Here is a 13,588-nt window from a genome sequence, read left to right on the forward strand (position 1 = left end):
TCGAGGGGGAAAGAATCCGGGTGGGAGGAGAAGTAAAATTTTAACCACCCCCCCCACCCCCCACCCCAGTAGAGCAACTCACATCCTGTTTTCATCATGAAGTCATTACTTTCGTTTACCACAAGCCTCTCTGGGCAACAGAAGACGGGGAAAGAGTTACAACTTACCACCCTCTGGTTTCTCCAGTGTTCTTTCCCGAGTCACCGCAGTTACAAGACATACTTCCTACACCAGACCAAGAGGCTCTCAGTTGTACTGGGGATTAAATATGGAGTCTGCCACTGGAAAACTTACTTTGAGATGAAAGCAGGCTACGATGGGCAGTTTCTTCATGGTGAGCTGCTTAGTGGACTCCTGGTAGCTATGGCAGCCGCTACACTTGATCTTGGCGCTGCTTCCTAAGTGCTCTGGTCTCGTAAATCTATGAGACATTTGTATTTTTAGGAAAAAAAGGTGGGAGAGGTGAGAAAAGGAAAAGACAGAAAAGAATTATTTTACCACTTTTGATCGGCTAATTTCCCTACTTAAAAACATTCGTATAGTTAGGGGTGTTTGGATTTCAGAAAAAGGAGATGACGCTCACACAAAAACTGTACACAGATGTTCTGAGCAGCTTTATCTGCTTTAATAGCAAACCAAAAAACAAAAGAAAAACCACGAAAGAAGCAACCCAGAAGTTCCTTAGTGTACGAAAGGTTACGTGACACCATGGAATACTGCTAGTCAGGAACAGAAAGGGACAAACTATGGATCCACACAACCGGAAGAATCTCCAGAGAATTATGACTGGGGAGGTAAATGGGGCCCTAAAATTACATGTCCCAGGGTTCCATTTACAGAACATTCTTGGAATACTGAATTTACAGAAATGGAGAACAGATTCCCGCTGCCAGGGGTTAAGAGACAGCAGCAGTGGGAGGGCAGGAGGAGTGGCTGTGAGTCGCGATGCAGGGCTGGGTACCAATGTCAGTACCGTGGTTGTGATCTTGAACTCTAAATTTACAAGATGTCACCACTGGGGGAAATGGTAAAGAGTAAAGGGTATCCAGTTATTTCAGATAAATGCATGTGAATCTGTCTCTCAAAAGTTAAATCTAAACAATGGGGAAACGAACATTTTCTAGTGGTGAAGACAGATCACAACATAGAATAGAAAGGTTGCACTAAGTAAGTCGGCAAGCATTTCTGTCACAGGTGGTGGTTACTAGAGGGAAAAACGCATGAAACAGGATGTTTCAATAGGACTTATGCCAAATTTTTTAAGTTTAAAGCTGAAAAACAAATCAAATTCATGTTTTCACATTGGGCCTGGAAATCTTTGGTTATGCTTTGGAAATTCTGGGATCTCACTAGGGGCACGACGCCGCCCCCTTATGACCGACGCTGGCCCTGCCTGCCCCATTTGGTGCCCAGGAAGTGGAAATCTGAGGAAAGCAGTTAGATCTCATTGGGGAGAAGAAGGACGGAACAAGGCATCTGTGTTCGCTGTAACCTGCGAGAACTAGCCCACAAAGGCATCAACAAAATCCAGAGTGTGCATAATTCTGTGGAAAACGAGCTTCTCGGCACAGAAACAGCAAGAAAACAAAAGGGGGAGCGGAAGCCTACGGATTGGGAAGGGACCTGTGAAAGCAACCAACCAAATGTAATGTGTGGTCCCAGTCTGGGATCCTGATTTGAACAACGTGCACAAAATAGTTTTTTATAAAAACAATCAGGGTAGTTTGAATACTGGATACCTGACTGGAGGGAGAGAAGAATGCACCTGTGTTGAGAGTGAAGACTTTGGATATACCTGAATCGCCACAACCCTACCCCACGATCCAATTTTCCAACTCAAAACAGTCTGGCCCCATCCCAACCAGACTGCTCAGGGCCACCCCAGGGGCCACACCCGCCTCCCTAGCGTCTCCACAAGCTGGTCCAGCCAGCACTGGCGATGGCAGGCCCAGGCTCGAGTACTCAGACCATGCGTCACTACTGAGCAGAGAGCACTGTGCGCTCAGGAAGAACACTGACTTCTAGATCTGGAAGCCCGATGCCAACCCACAGCTAAAATTAGGCCTAGACTCTGCTGGCCTGCAAACACTCAGAAAGGTGATCGACAGCGGAAAGCAAGCGCCCAGGGCAACAAACCTACCAGGCCTGGCTGCAAAGAACACTTCCTTAGTGGAGCCCCCGGCCCGCACCAACCTCGCCAGAGAAGGAACGAAAGCCAGACACTCTGCTCGGTAACAGAGGCTCCAACTCCCCGAAACGCAGCGTTCTGGGGCTTGTCAATCAGACCGCGGGTGAAACATTCCATCTCTCCTCAAATCTGATTCACACACTTTATGCCAATTATATTCACTTGACTACCTAGTCTTGATCAAGCTACTGACCAATAAGCACACTGCTTCTCACGATGAGACGCTTATACAATGTGCACCAACGGGGGTGCCTGGGCAGCTAAGTCGGTTAAGTGTCCGATTTCGGCTCAGGTCATGATCTCACAGCTCGTGAGTTCGAGCCCCGTGTGGGGCTCTGTGCTGACAGCTCAGAGACTGGAGCCTGCTTCGGATTCTGTGTCTCCCTCTCTCTCTGCCCCTCTCCCCCTCGTACATGCCCTCTCTCCTCTCTCAAAAAAAAACCAAAAACCAAAAACCAAAAAAATTACAAAAAAATAACATGTGCATGTAAGTCAAGAGTCATCTTTTGAGGTTTTCCCATTTTTAATTCTTCTGGAAGTTCCTAATCATCTGTCATTTTTCTTTCCATGTGCAGTGCCCCTAAGCTGAAACACGCCTACCCCCACCCAAATCCCTGTCATCTCTGCCAAACTATGTGAACTTTCTGACACGAAATATGTCAACCAAACCTGCTTCAGCGCCAAGAAAATGTACTGAACAAGTCCCACGGTGCCAGACACGAAGAGGATTTGGCTTCAAATTCACATAGCCGTAAGTAAAGAATGGAAGGACGACAGAGCCCAGGTCACAGATCTTGTCAATTATGTATCCGGCTCACCCTCCACTCGTGTTCGGGGAATTTCCAAACCTAGGTGGGAGGCAGGGCTGTCTCCCTTCATGGAGGCTTACCACAAAAGCCAGGTCGTTGCTTTTCCCACCCACCTGCATGGTGGGCACACGACCTAGGCTTGACCAGCCGGATGCCCGTCATTAGGCCTCGGTATCTGGAAAAATCATACTAAAGAAGCAAGCGCAGGAAGAACTTGTACTGTCAGGGAGCAGCATCTCAACTGCACCTGAGGGCAGCCGGCCCAGCAGCGGGCTGCACCTTCCGGATGCTGGTCGCCGAGCCTCTTCTGGACACCACCCGCTTGCTGAGCAGGCTTTTCTTTAGCCTTCCTGTGGATTCTGCGAACTCCCTGGTACCTTTACCCGCTTAAGCTCACCGGAGTCCATTTCTACCGTCTGCCGCCTCGCAAGCCCTCCGGCCTGGCATACGCGGGCACGCACACACTCACGGGCGCACACGCACTCGCGTGTCTACGAGACGCCCATCGCCACGGGAGGGGCCGCGGGGGCGCACAGAGGTGGTATGAGGCCGTCTCCTCCGCGCTGAGAAGACACAGCACGTAAACGCAGCAGAACTGAGAGCAACACAAAGAGTCAGAGCCCACAGAAAGGGGGACATGGAAACCTAGGAAAGCGACAGGCCCGTTCTCAGGAAGGCCTTCGTGGTCCCGCTGAGAGTCCACCTCCTCCGCAAAGGGTTCAGGGCGCACAGTGAGCGCTCCCTCAGGGCAGCTACAGAGGGGTGACCGCCTCCTAGCCGCGCCGGACGGAATTACAAACACCCCCGCCGGCTTCGTCATCTACTCCCATAGCGGGACTGGAAAAGGGACCCTTTGCAAGTGACACAAACTGGAGACAGATGTGCTCCGCCTCTTCTTGGCCACGCGGGTAGGGACCTGGCTCCGCGGCACTCCTGCTCCCGACCTGGCACTCCCTGTGCATCTCAGCTTGCCGCGTGCTCCCTCCCTGCCTCTGCGCTGTGGGCACCCTTCCAGTTTTACTGAAATTCACAACTAAGTTCAACGGAGTTGTAAAGACTCCCTTGGAAAATGGTGGGGTTTTTTGCTTTGAGCGTTCGCTTGTTGTCCAAATTACAAGTCTGATGCCCCATTTACACCTGGACCTATCAGTGTGACAAAGCCGATGCACTGAAAAATTCTACACATGCGCCTTTGAGCCTGCTGACGTACAGGGCAAGATAAATGCCAAGAAGCTTGTCCCTCTTTTTAAGGAACGCCTCCGCCCAAGAACGTATCTACAGCAACCTTTAATTCAACAAAGGTTGTCGAACACTAAACTCAATTAAAATAAAGCGTGGGAAGGGCTTCCGTCCCGCAACACTGCGGGTGACACCAGCTACCTTAACACGTTTCACAGCAACCCTGCCCTAAACCTCAGCACTTGTCGAAATCGGTGGTGTGGTAAAGGGACACACACAACACCACAATAGGCTAATCGCCTCCAGGAAGGGCCATGTGCCACAGCGGGGGCCAGACTCGGGTGCAGAGCATTAGTCCCAGAAGGTGAGGGAACTTCAACTTCAACTTCTGCTCTGTGGCTCCGTTAACGGACACGGGGCGGGGTGGGGAGCGGGGGGAAGCAGCCGTGCCACACACAGGCTACAAGCAAAGCCGGCTGAATAGAAATCTCTAGTCATCGTGCAAACATGTGACAGACCACGGGAGCCACCTGCAGGCTGTCGCATCTTTCCTTGTTGTCTACACAGGACATGTGAATAAAAATACTACTGGGGCCCTGGGGTAGCCCTGAACTTATCAGGACTTTACTCTGACCAACCACTACCCCAAAGAGCCTCAAGGCAAGAAGAGACAAGTGCCTGCAAGGAGAGACCATTCTTTTTCTACAGAAGCGCGGGCGGCTTTCTTACCTTCGCAAGCAGTCCGTGAGCGTAGTGGTTCCCGCTACGTGGCTTTCCCCATTCACCACGCTGCCCTCGCTGCCTGGGCTCAGGGGCCAGAACGGGGTGGAAGAGCCAGGCAGGTCTAAACTGATGTCCCAGAAGGGGTCGATGGTGGTGGAGACTCCACTAGAAGCAAGAGGAGATAAACGCAGAGCTGAGAAGGGACAGCCATGCAGCTTCAGGGGCACCCCCTGGCGGACGGCACCTCGACGTCCTCTCACAGCTCTGCCCTTTCATCCAAAGGGCATCGAAGGTCAGAAAGCACACGGAGTGCCCCCACACACCACGTCCTGGGCCCCCAAGGTGGCCCTACAGAGGAACAGCAGGTAAACCACTTAAGGCAAAGGTTGCTCCCAAAGCAACCATTTCCAAACCCAGGAGATCATCACAATCATTTTGGGGTTTTTGTGAAAAACAGAAACTTCTGGGCCCCACGTCCAGAGACTCTGAATTGATGGATGTGCGGCCGCAGCATCTGAGAACCGCAGAATGTTTGCCTGGGAGCTGGAAACCGCGGGCCTACGTGGAATGGAGACATCAAGCACACCTGACGTGGAGAGAACACCGACCAGGCACAGCCCCACAGCCGGACAGCGGCATTTAATGCTCTATTTAACAAAGCCGGTTCCCTCTAGCGGAGAGGTTTATTTTATTTAATTAATTAATTTATTTTTTTAATGTTTATTTATTTTTGAGACAGACAGAGACAGAGCATGAACAGGGGAGGGGCAGAGAGAGAGGGAAACACAGAATCGGAAGCAGGCTCCAGGCTCTGAGCCATCAGCCCAGAGCCCGACGCGGGGCTCGAACTCACGGACCGCGAGATCGTGACCTGAGCTGAAGTCGGACGCTTAACCGACTGAGCCACCCAGGCGCCCCAAGAGGTTTATTTTAAAGGACACAGAAAGGAAACTCACGGACTGGAATGTTACTACAAATATTTAAGCAGGGTATTGGGGCCCCTGGGTGGCTCAGTCGGTTAAGCGTTGGACTCCGGCTCAGGTCACGATCTCATAGTTTGTGAGTTCGAGCCCCGCATCGGGCTCTCTACTGTCAGCGCAGAGCCTGCTTGGGATCCTCTGTCTCCCTCTGTCACTGCCCCTCCCCAGCTGGCACTCTTTCTCTCTTGCTCTCAAAAATAAACACTAAAAAAATAAAATAAAATAAACAGGATATTAATCCAAGACAACCTCCTGCTGAAGGAGTTCAGCAACACAGAGCCAACGAGGAGGTTCTTCAAAACTGTAAGTCTAGGGGCACCTGGGTGGCTCAGTTGGTTGAGCGTCCCACTTTGGCCCAAGTCACGATCTCACGGGCCCCACTTCTGCTGTCAGTGCAGAGCCCACTTCAGATCCTCTGTCTCCTCTCTCTGCCCCTCTCCTGCTTGCGCTCTCTTAAAAATAAATAAAACTTTTAAAAAAGGAGGAAAAACCGGGAGTCTAAACACTGCTTAGAGCAACGGCCCACGATGACACAAGCTGTGTCACAGAAAACGGTGTTCGTAACAGGCAAACTGTCCCTCTTCTGGTATCTAGTCCATCCTATACAAAGTGCAAGTGGTAATCCCATAGGTTCTGAAATAATTTTAACGGGATCATGACTAGGTTTTTTAAAAAACTGGGAAAAAAAAAAAAAAAAAACCAGGAGCATGAGCTGAGGTCGAAAGGGAGGGTTCCTGCAACCTCGCCAGTCAGTGCCTTCTTGAAGCTCCTGGAAATAAAAGCTCTGCATGGCAAGCAGAGGCTCCAGCTGTAAATAATCAGGGACGCTACTCTGGAGAAAACGGAAAAGGAAACCGTAAAATAAAAAGCAACCCGCTCTGGAGCACGTGGGCCAAGAATCTGCCGTGTGCGCCCCAGCCCCCCCCGGAAGGCAGGGCTCTTGTTCAGCTCCTGGTGTCAGGGACACCGGAGAGCAGAGATGGGGGGGGGGGGTGGGAAACACAAGAACAAAGGGGGCCTCGGCACGAAGGGCCGCTGGTCCCTGGGCACCCTGCTCTGGACGACCTGCTAATGTGCATCTTCTGTACTACAGCTATTTTATCTCAACACATCTGGTGACTTGGCTGCTTACACTGAACCTCTCCTTCTACCATGGCGTATTACCCAGCGATCAGAAAGAATGAACTCTTGGCATCTGTAATGACATGGATGGAGCTAGAGAGTACGACGCTAAGCGAAATAAGCCAGCCAGAGAAAGACAAATACCATATGACTTCACCCCTATGTAGAATCTGAGAAACAAAACAGATGAACACAGGGGAAGGGGGAAAACAAAAGAGAAAGGGAAGGAAACCACAAGAGACTTAACTGTAGAGAACTGAGCATTGGAGGGAGGTGGGTGGGCTGGGGGGTGGGCTAGATGGGGGATGGGTATTAACTAAGGAGGCAACTGTTGGGATGGGCATGGGGTGCTATATGTTAAGTGATGAATCACTGATTCTGTATCTGAAGCCTATTTTACCATACGTGTTAACTAACTGGAATTTAAGTAAAAACTTAACCCATAAATTTCGAGAATTGTACGTCCCACAAAAGGAAAAAGTAAGTATCAAATCAAAATTATCAATCTAAAAAAAAATAACAGAATCTGGTTCACAACTGCTTGCTGCTGCAGATGCTCCCCTATAAGGACCAAACGTTCTTTTTTTTTTTCTCTTTTAATGTTTGTTTATTTTTGAAGGAGTGTGAGCAGGGAAGGGAAAGGGAGGGGACGGAGGATCCGAAGCGGGCTCTGCGCTGACAGCAGAGAGCCCGACACGGGACCTGAACTCATGAACTGTGAGATCAGGACACGAGCCGAAGTCAGATGCTTAACCGACTGAGCCACCCACGCGCCCCACCAAACATTGTATTTATCCGCACATCACCAAAAAGGCACTGTGGTGGCACCAACTTCTAGCTCTAGATATAAAACTTGTTAAGTTTGAGAGAGAGAGTACGCACGTGTGCACGCACACACAGAAGGGGCAGGGTGGGTGTGGGGGGAGAAAGAATCCCAAGCAAGCCCCACGCTGTCCGCGCGGAGGCCGACGTGGGGCTCCAACTCATGAACCACGAGATCCTGACCTGAAACCAAGAGTCACGCTTAACCACCTGAACCACTCAGGCGCCCCTCTAAGTGTAAAACTTTTAAAAACCGTGCAGAACGCAGCAGTTTCGGCGGCTAAACATGTGCCACGATGTTCAACAAGCAGCACCCAGAGTAAAGTCGGCCTCACCGACAGGCCCTGGGGTCCCACATCACGGTCTGGCCGGCACGGCCCCGACAGCTTTCCGTGCTCCGGAAGAACCCTCGGTGCAGTGCGGGACGCCTCGCACTTACTGGCAGACTTGGCAGGTGACGTCCGACTGCAGTCCGCCCGTGAAGATCTGGTCTATGATGCAGTTGCAGTGGTTGGGGTTGTTGGCCTTCTTCCCGTTGTCATCACCTGGGGAAAGACCGCAGCTGTGTGACCTGCAGCTGTGCCCCCAGAGTCCGCGCGTTTCCAGGAGCCACGACCCAAGGGGCAAGGCCATTCGCCTACAGAGGCGTGAGGAAGCCAGAAGTGCCGACGCTTTCGAAAGGGCACAGGAAGATACTTCAAAGAGGGAGACTTGGCGGGAAAAGAGGAAACAACCCGGCTGGCTTCTTCTCAATTCTCTTCTTTGTCTCCACTCCCTAAGATCTGCTTGGCTTCTACCTTGGCACCAAAATGTATCTAATGCCCAATAGCTGGGGAGAGTTACGGATTCCCTTTTCCACGTATGGAATGACCGAAGAGTTTCGCGGTGGCGTGGCCCGGTGGACTGTGCCTGTGGCGAGCCCAGGGAACCCCCCCGCTTCCCTGAGCTAGTCCTGCCCGGGGCCCTGACTTCAGGAAGTCCCTGTGCAGCACTCCTGCCAGTCTCTGCTCTTCTCGTCAGCTCCTGCTCTCCGGAACCTCAAGAACAGCTCTGCTTTCCTTCCGATCGGTTGGACCGAGGTAAGTACTATTCCCATCCTCTCTACTTCGATGTGTGTGCACACACAGGGGTACCAAGCTTATGTGGTGGAGCACGGTACACATTAAGAAATACTGTAAACACATACCGTGGAACTTTCATTCAACTAGACCATGGGGATAGACTATTTGTGCTATCTATATATATTACATATCAAAAAGGTTAAATTATTACACAGGAATAAAGGATGCCCATTAGGTCTTTTGACAGCAAGAAGACACAGAGGAAAATAAGCCAAAAGACGCCGGATGGTCATAACCACACAAAAGAACACAGTCAACGGCATGGCAGGCCTGGCTAATGGGCCTTCCTGTGTGCTGTGACCTAGCAAGGCTGAAGGAGAATTCTGATGACCGTGCTTCTAACGAGAAGAGCCGGACATTTCTTTTCACATGTGAAATGGGATCATGTCAGAGAACGGGATCACAATCACTGTATTGTGTTTTCATCACATGAACGTTGTTTTAACACCAGTGCATTGTCAAGCAGTTGGTTTTCAGGATAGACTAATGCTGGTTACAGAAGTTTCCTGATTATCCTCAAATGCTTGGAATAATAATTTAATAATCTTACACAGTGGCTCTTTTCTGTGTGTACGTTGTACTTCGTGCTGGGAAACCAAACCCTACCCGAGCCACGAAGCACTGTTTATTAGGCTTCCCAGGCAAGCACTGAAAGGATCGTGTGTGTGTCTTTCAGGAGAAAACAAATTAAGTACACAATAAAGCCAGAACCCAAAGCCACGACAGCTGATCGGAACAAGCCGCCTTATTTCAGGTTTGGCTTGCCTCTAAGTTGTAATGTGAGACAACACAGGGCATTTGTGAGAGCAGCTCAGTGACCGGAGAGAGGCTGGGAAGGAGCCGTAGGAGGCCGTTCAACAAGACCTGGAAAAAGTGGACTCTGCTCTTTAACAGAATCCATGGAAGACAAAAAGAGCCAGTCAGGAATCCCCTACCACCGGCTGTACCAGCCTGGAGGCCACAGGTTACCCCGGCACACTCCAGCTACACTGGGGCGTGCTACCTGAACGGGCCGCATCAGCACCGCGTGGGAACGCGTCAGGAACAGAAACTCCTGACCTCACTCCGCACCCAGCAAACAGGAACACCAGCAAGCCCTCCAGGGGCTTGCTGTTATTCAGCGGCGTGTTATTCGGTCCTAATCTCCTGTCCGCTGTCCCCTTTCCGAAACTCTCAAAACCCACACGCATCTGAGACCCCTGGGGAGGCTGTGACCCTCTGGGGCTGGGCTGTGAGACAGAAGCCAAGATCCAGGGAGCTCCTAAGAGAGGTCTGAAAAAGCCCTTGGCTGGACCCAGAAATGAACGTGACTCAGGGTCAGGGAAACTGCCAAGTGTGAAGGTCTGGTTTGTGTTCTCAGCTGTCTGGCTATGTCAGAGCAATGACCAGTCCTTCTGGAGACCCGTGACGGGAGGGAGCCGGTTTTGATGGCGTCTGAAGCATTTTTACAGGCCCGCTGCCACACTCTTCCACCCCAGCAAGGTCAGAAGACAGCACCCAGAACGTTTCCTCCGCCCTTAAAAACAAACTGTGAAGAACCTCTTTGAGGTATTAACGGCGTGTTTCTTACGGGACATGAAAACCCCACCAGGTCACCAGGGAGCTGTAGCAGGCTCCCCACCTTTGCAGTGCCGGTGCAGGACGTCCAGTGCCGCGATGAGGAATTCGTGGGCGTCCTGCTGCTCGTACCCCGCCAGGTGCCGGGCGTGAGTCCACACCAGGTGCAGCAGCTTGTACGGGATGTGGGGGGACCGGTGCCCAGAGTAAAACTGCTCAGACACACACACACAGAGAAGGAAACGGGGGGGAAAAAAAAAAAAACCTGTCAGGAATAAATATCATCCTCTGAACACAAAGCACACACAATAAAAAAAATAATTAACTGCCTAGAACTTCTTACGGCTACTCTGACAAAAAATGATTCCAGTTTACTCCCCCACTCTGTTTATTTTGCAAACTGCATTTTTCTCTGGACTCACTGGACTTTTTGAATCCGTCCTCTCCCTTCCGTTTTCTACAGATAAGCCAAAATGATGAATTAGGAGCACCCGGTATGCAAACCAGGCGGGCAGCTGCTGAGTGGGAGTGAAATGCTGCAGCAAAGGTACCGACAGAAACAGACGAGGCTCCTCTGCCGGACCCCGAAGTACATCCGGGTCCTGTCGACAACCAATGGGGCGGCCGAGCAACTTCAGCCCAGGCACGCTTTTTGGCCACTAGGCGCACAGGATCCAGCTCAAGGATACCTGAGCCCAGGCCTGAGCCCTGTCACGCTCTAAGCGATGGTCAGGGAGACAAGGATAGGCACGACCTGGGAGCAGCCTAGGATCCAAACAGGACAGAACCCGACGACAGAGACGTTCTGGTGAAGCACACTCAGGTCTGGCAAGGGAACAGAAGGTCCACTCTCCTCGAGAACAAAGGAGGGAAGCGGTGTGTGCATCCACGTGCGCTGCTGTGAATCGGGACGGCAGACCCGTCCCCCAGAGGAGGGAAGCGTGAGATGCCACAGTATTTACAGGCAAAAGTCTTCCACCGGCTATGCCCCTTTCCAAGGGCTCTTTCGCATCCTCCCAGCCAGCAGTGTGCCTCGAAGTGATGCCTCCGGTCCCCACCTAACAGTTCCCTTTGGAAAAGGGCGATGTTCCATAGCAAGTGCATATGTTAAATACTCGCTGTGTGAGGTTTCAGAAATCTGCTTCCCTTTATTCCGTCAGCCTTATTTTTTTTTTTTTTAAAGGGAGAACACAAGTGGTGACAGAAACGTTACGCTGCCAGAGTCAACCGCGCTCACCTCCTGAAAAAGTGAGGACATCTCACACACCAGACACGAGCTGGGGCTCTGCATTTCACACCGGTGCCTGTCAGAGAGGAAGAAGTCCCGCAGGAGCGGCGTGTGGGTGAGAGCCTGGACGATGCAGTTCATGAAGCACGTGTTTCCAAGGTTGATCAGCCCCCGCAGACCTGGGCAGGAGGCAGACAGGACAGCAGGGCTGACGGGCACTGAACTACAAGTCCCACTGAACCCCGATGGCACTGCTGTGCCTCCCTTTACATGTACACGCTCGTTGCCTTTCATGCATTCGTTCAAGAGGCAAAAAGAAATGCAGTATTTTCCAATTTTTATGCCACTTTTATGGGAACTGTCCTGAGGAATGTTCACTATCACCCTACCCCTCACTTCAGCTGTTATATTTTGATAGAACTGCTCACAAATATTCTAGAATGATGGAACAGGTCAGAAAGGAGCCTATTAAAAAGTTTCTAAAATGTATTCTTGAAGTCTTACCCCAGAGAACCATCTCACACACATCCTTTTCTCTCTCACTGAAGATTATGTACAGCCTCCATTTGGTCAGAATGAACTTGAATCTTTTCCCAGGAGAGACCATCAGGGCCACGGGGCAGGGACCATTTCCGCCCATCACCATTAGGCACGTTAGACTACTGCAGCCCCCCACAGAGGACAGATGCTCCAGAAGTAGTTGGGGGTGGAGGGCAATTGATGGAATGAGTTATACACAGGTTTACAGAGAGCTGTACTATGAGGCCCACCTGTTTACATCTATTGTTAAACCCAGAGAAGCAAGCCTCGCTGGCAGCGAGGACAGACAACCGGCCGCTCCAAACACTCGCCCACCTACCTATGGTGCAGTTAGAGGTGATCTTTCGCCTTTTCGGGTTGTGTTTCAGCAGTTCAAGCTCCCGTTTGGTTGGTTCCCAAGTTGAAAACTTCTCCCCAACGCCTAAGCGGATGGAAGACAGTTCCAGGCGCCATGAGCTCAAATTTCATCAAGTGTGTTTATAAATAAAAGTGATGGTGATAGAATACTTAATCGCGTTGTATTTCAAAGCGGGGCATCCCATAACACGAGGTCTTTCTAGAACCATATTATATTGCAATGGGCTAAAAAGCACACTTGAAAGGAGTTTCTTTTAGAAAATGTGTGAATAAGTGGTTTTCCGTGAGAAAGAAAGCAATACCTCCAGTTAATGCCACAGTCACGCTAATGCCAAGACGGATGTTTTTTCAAAGCCTTTAATCCTTGAATAGAGAGCCTGTAGCATCAGCCCTGGGGCGGGGATGGGGGGGGGGGGCAGTGCTGCACTTGGCACTTAGATGAAGGCTCTCCTTGAACGAGTGAGTTGACAGGGAGAAAATGCACTCGCCGTTTGAAAATACATGTCGAACAGCCAAGGACAATGGCGTAGATGCCACTAAGTGTCACACTTCATGCAAATACCGATTCACTCAAAGGTACTTGTTCCTTGCAACCTAAAATTTCTGCAAAATTTAATAAACTTTAAAAGATATAATATCTCACTGACGGATGGAACTGTAGAATGACTTTATGTAGAAGAGGTCGATTTTATTCTGGGACATGCATTTCTTAGCTCCTGTGCGTTAAATGTCCTTGCCAAAGAAACGATATATTCGGACTTACTGGCAACGTTACTAAATTTCTGAGAGGGAAAAGAGTAGGAAGTTGGTAAAGAGACTGTTCAGAAACAATCCTGATCACTGAGAGCACCTGTTTCTATTGTTCTGCTCTCAAAAAATGGGGTTGTTTTAAAAGCAGAGCAATTGGGGACGCCTGGTTGTCTCTGTCAGTCAAGCGTCTGACTCTTGACTTCAGATCAGGT

The 13,588-nt window shown here is 50.6% G+C and overlaps 1 protein-coding gene across 1 annotated transcript in view; it reads right to left on the reverse strand.

Moving 5' to 3' along the window:
* Positions 1-13,588, reverse strand: part of USP22 (ubiquitin specific peptidase 22) — a 45,445-nt gene that overhangs the window by 6,517 nt on the left and 25,340 nt on the right. Inside the window, exons 4-9 of the mRNA XM_058703135.1 lie at positions 12,589-12,690; positions 11,739-11,908; positions 10,566-10,713; positions 8,263-8,368; positions 4,906-5,064; positions 295-421 (exon numbers count right to left, since the gene is read on the reverse strand). Coding sequence (XP_058559118.1) covers positions 295-421; positions 4,906-5,064; positions 8,263-8,368; positions 10,566-10,713; positions 11,739-11,908; positions 12,589-12,690 — 812 coding nt within the window. The remainder of the gene's footprint in view (positions 1-294; positions 422-4,905; positions 5,065-8,262; positions 8,369-10,565; positions 10,714-11,738; positions 11,909-12,588; positions 12,691-13,588) is intronic.

The sequence above is a fragment of the Neofelis nebulosa genome, chromosome 16, assembly GCF_028018385.1.
Source record: "Neofelis nebulosa isolate mNeoNeb1 chromosome 16, mNeoNeb1.pri, whole genome shotgun sequence".
In the NCBI taxonomy this organism is placed as follows: Eukaryota; Metazoa; Chordata; class Mammalia; order Carnivora; family Felidae; genus Neofelis; species Neofelis nebulosa.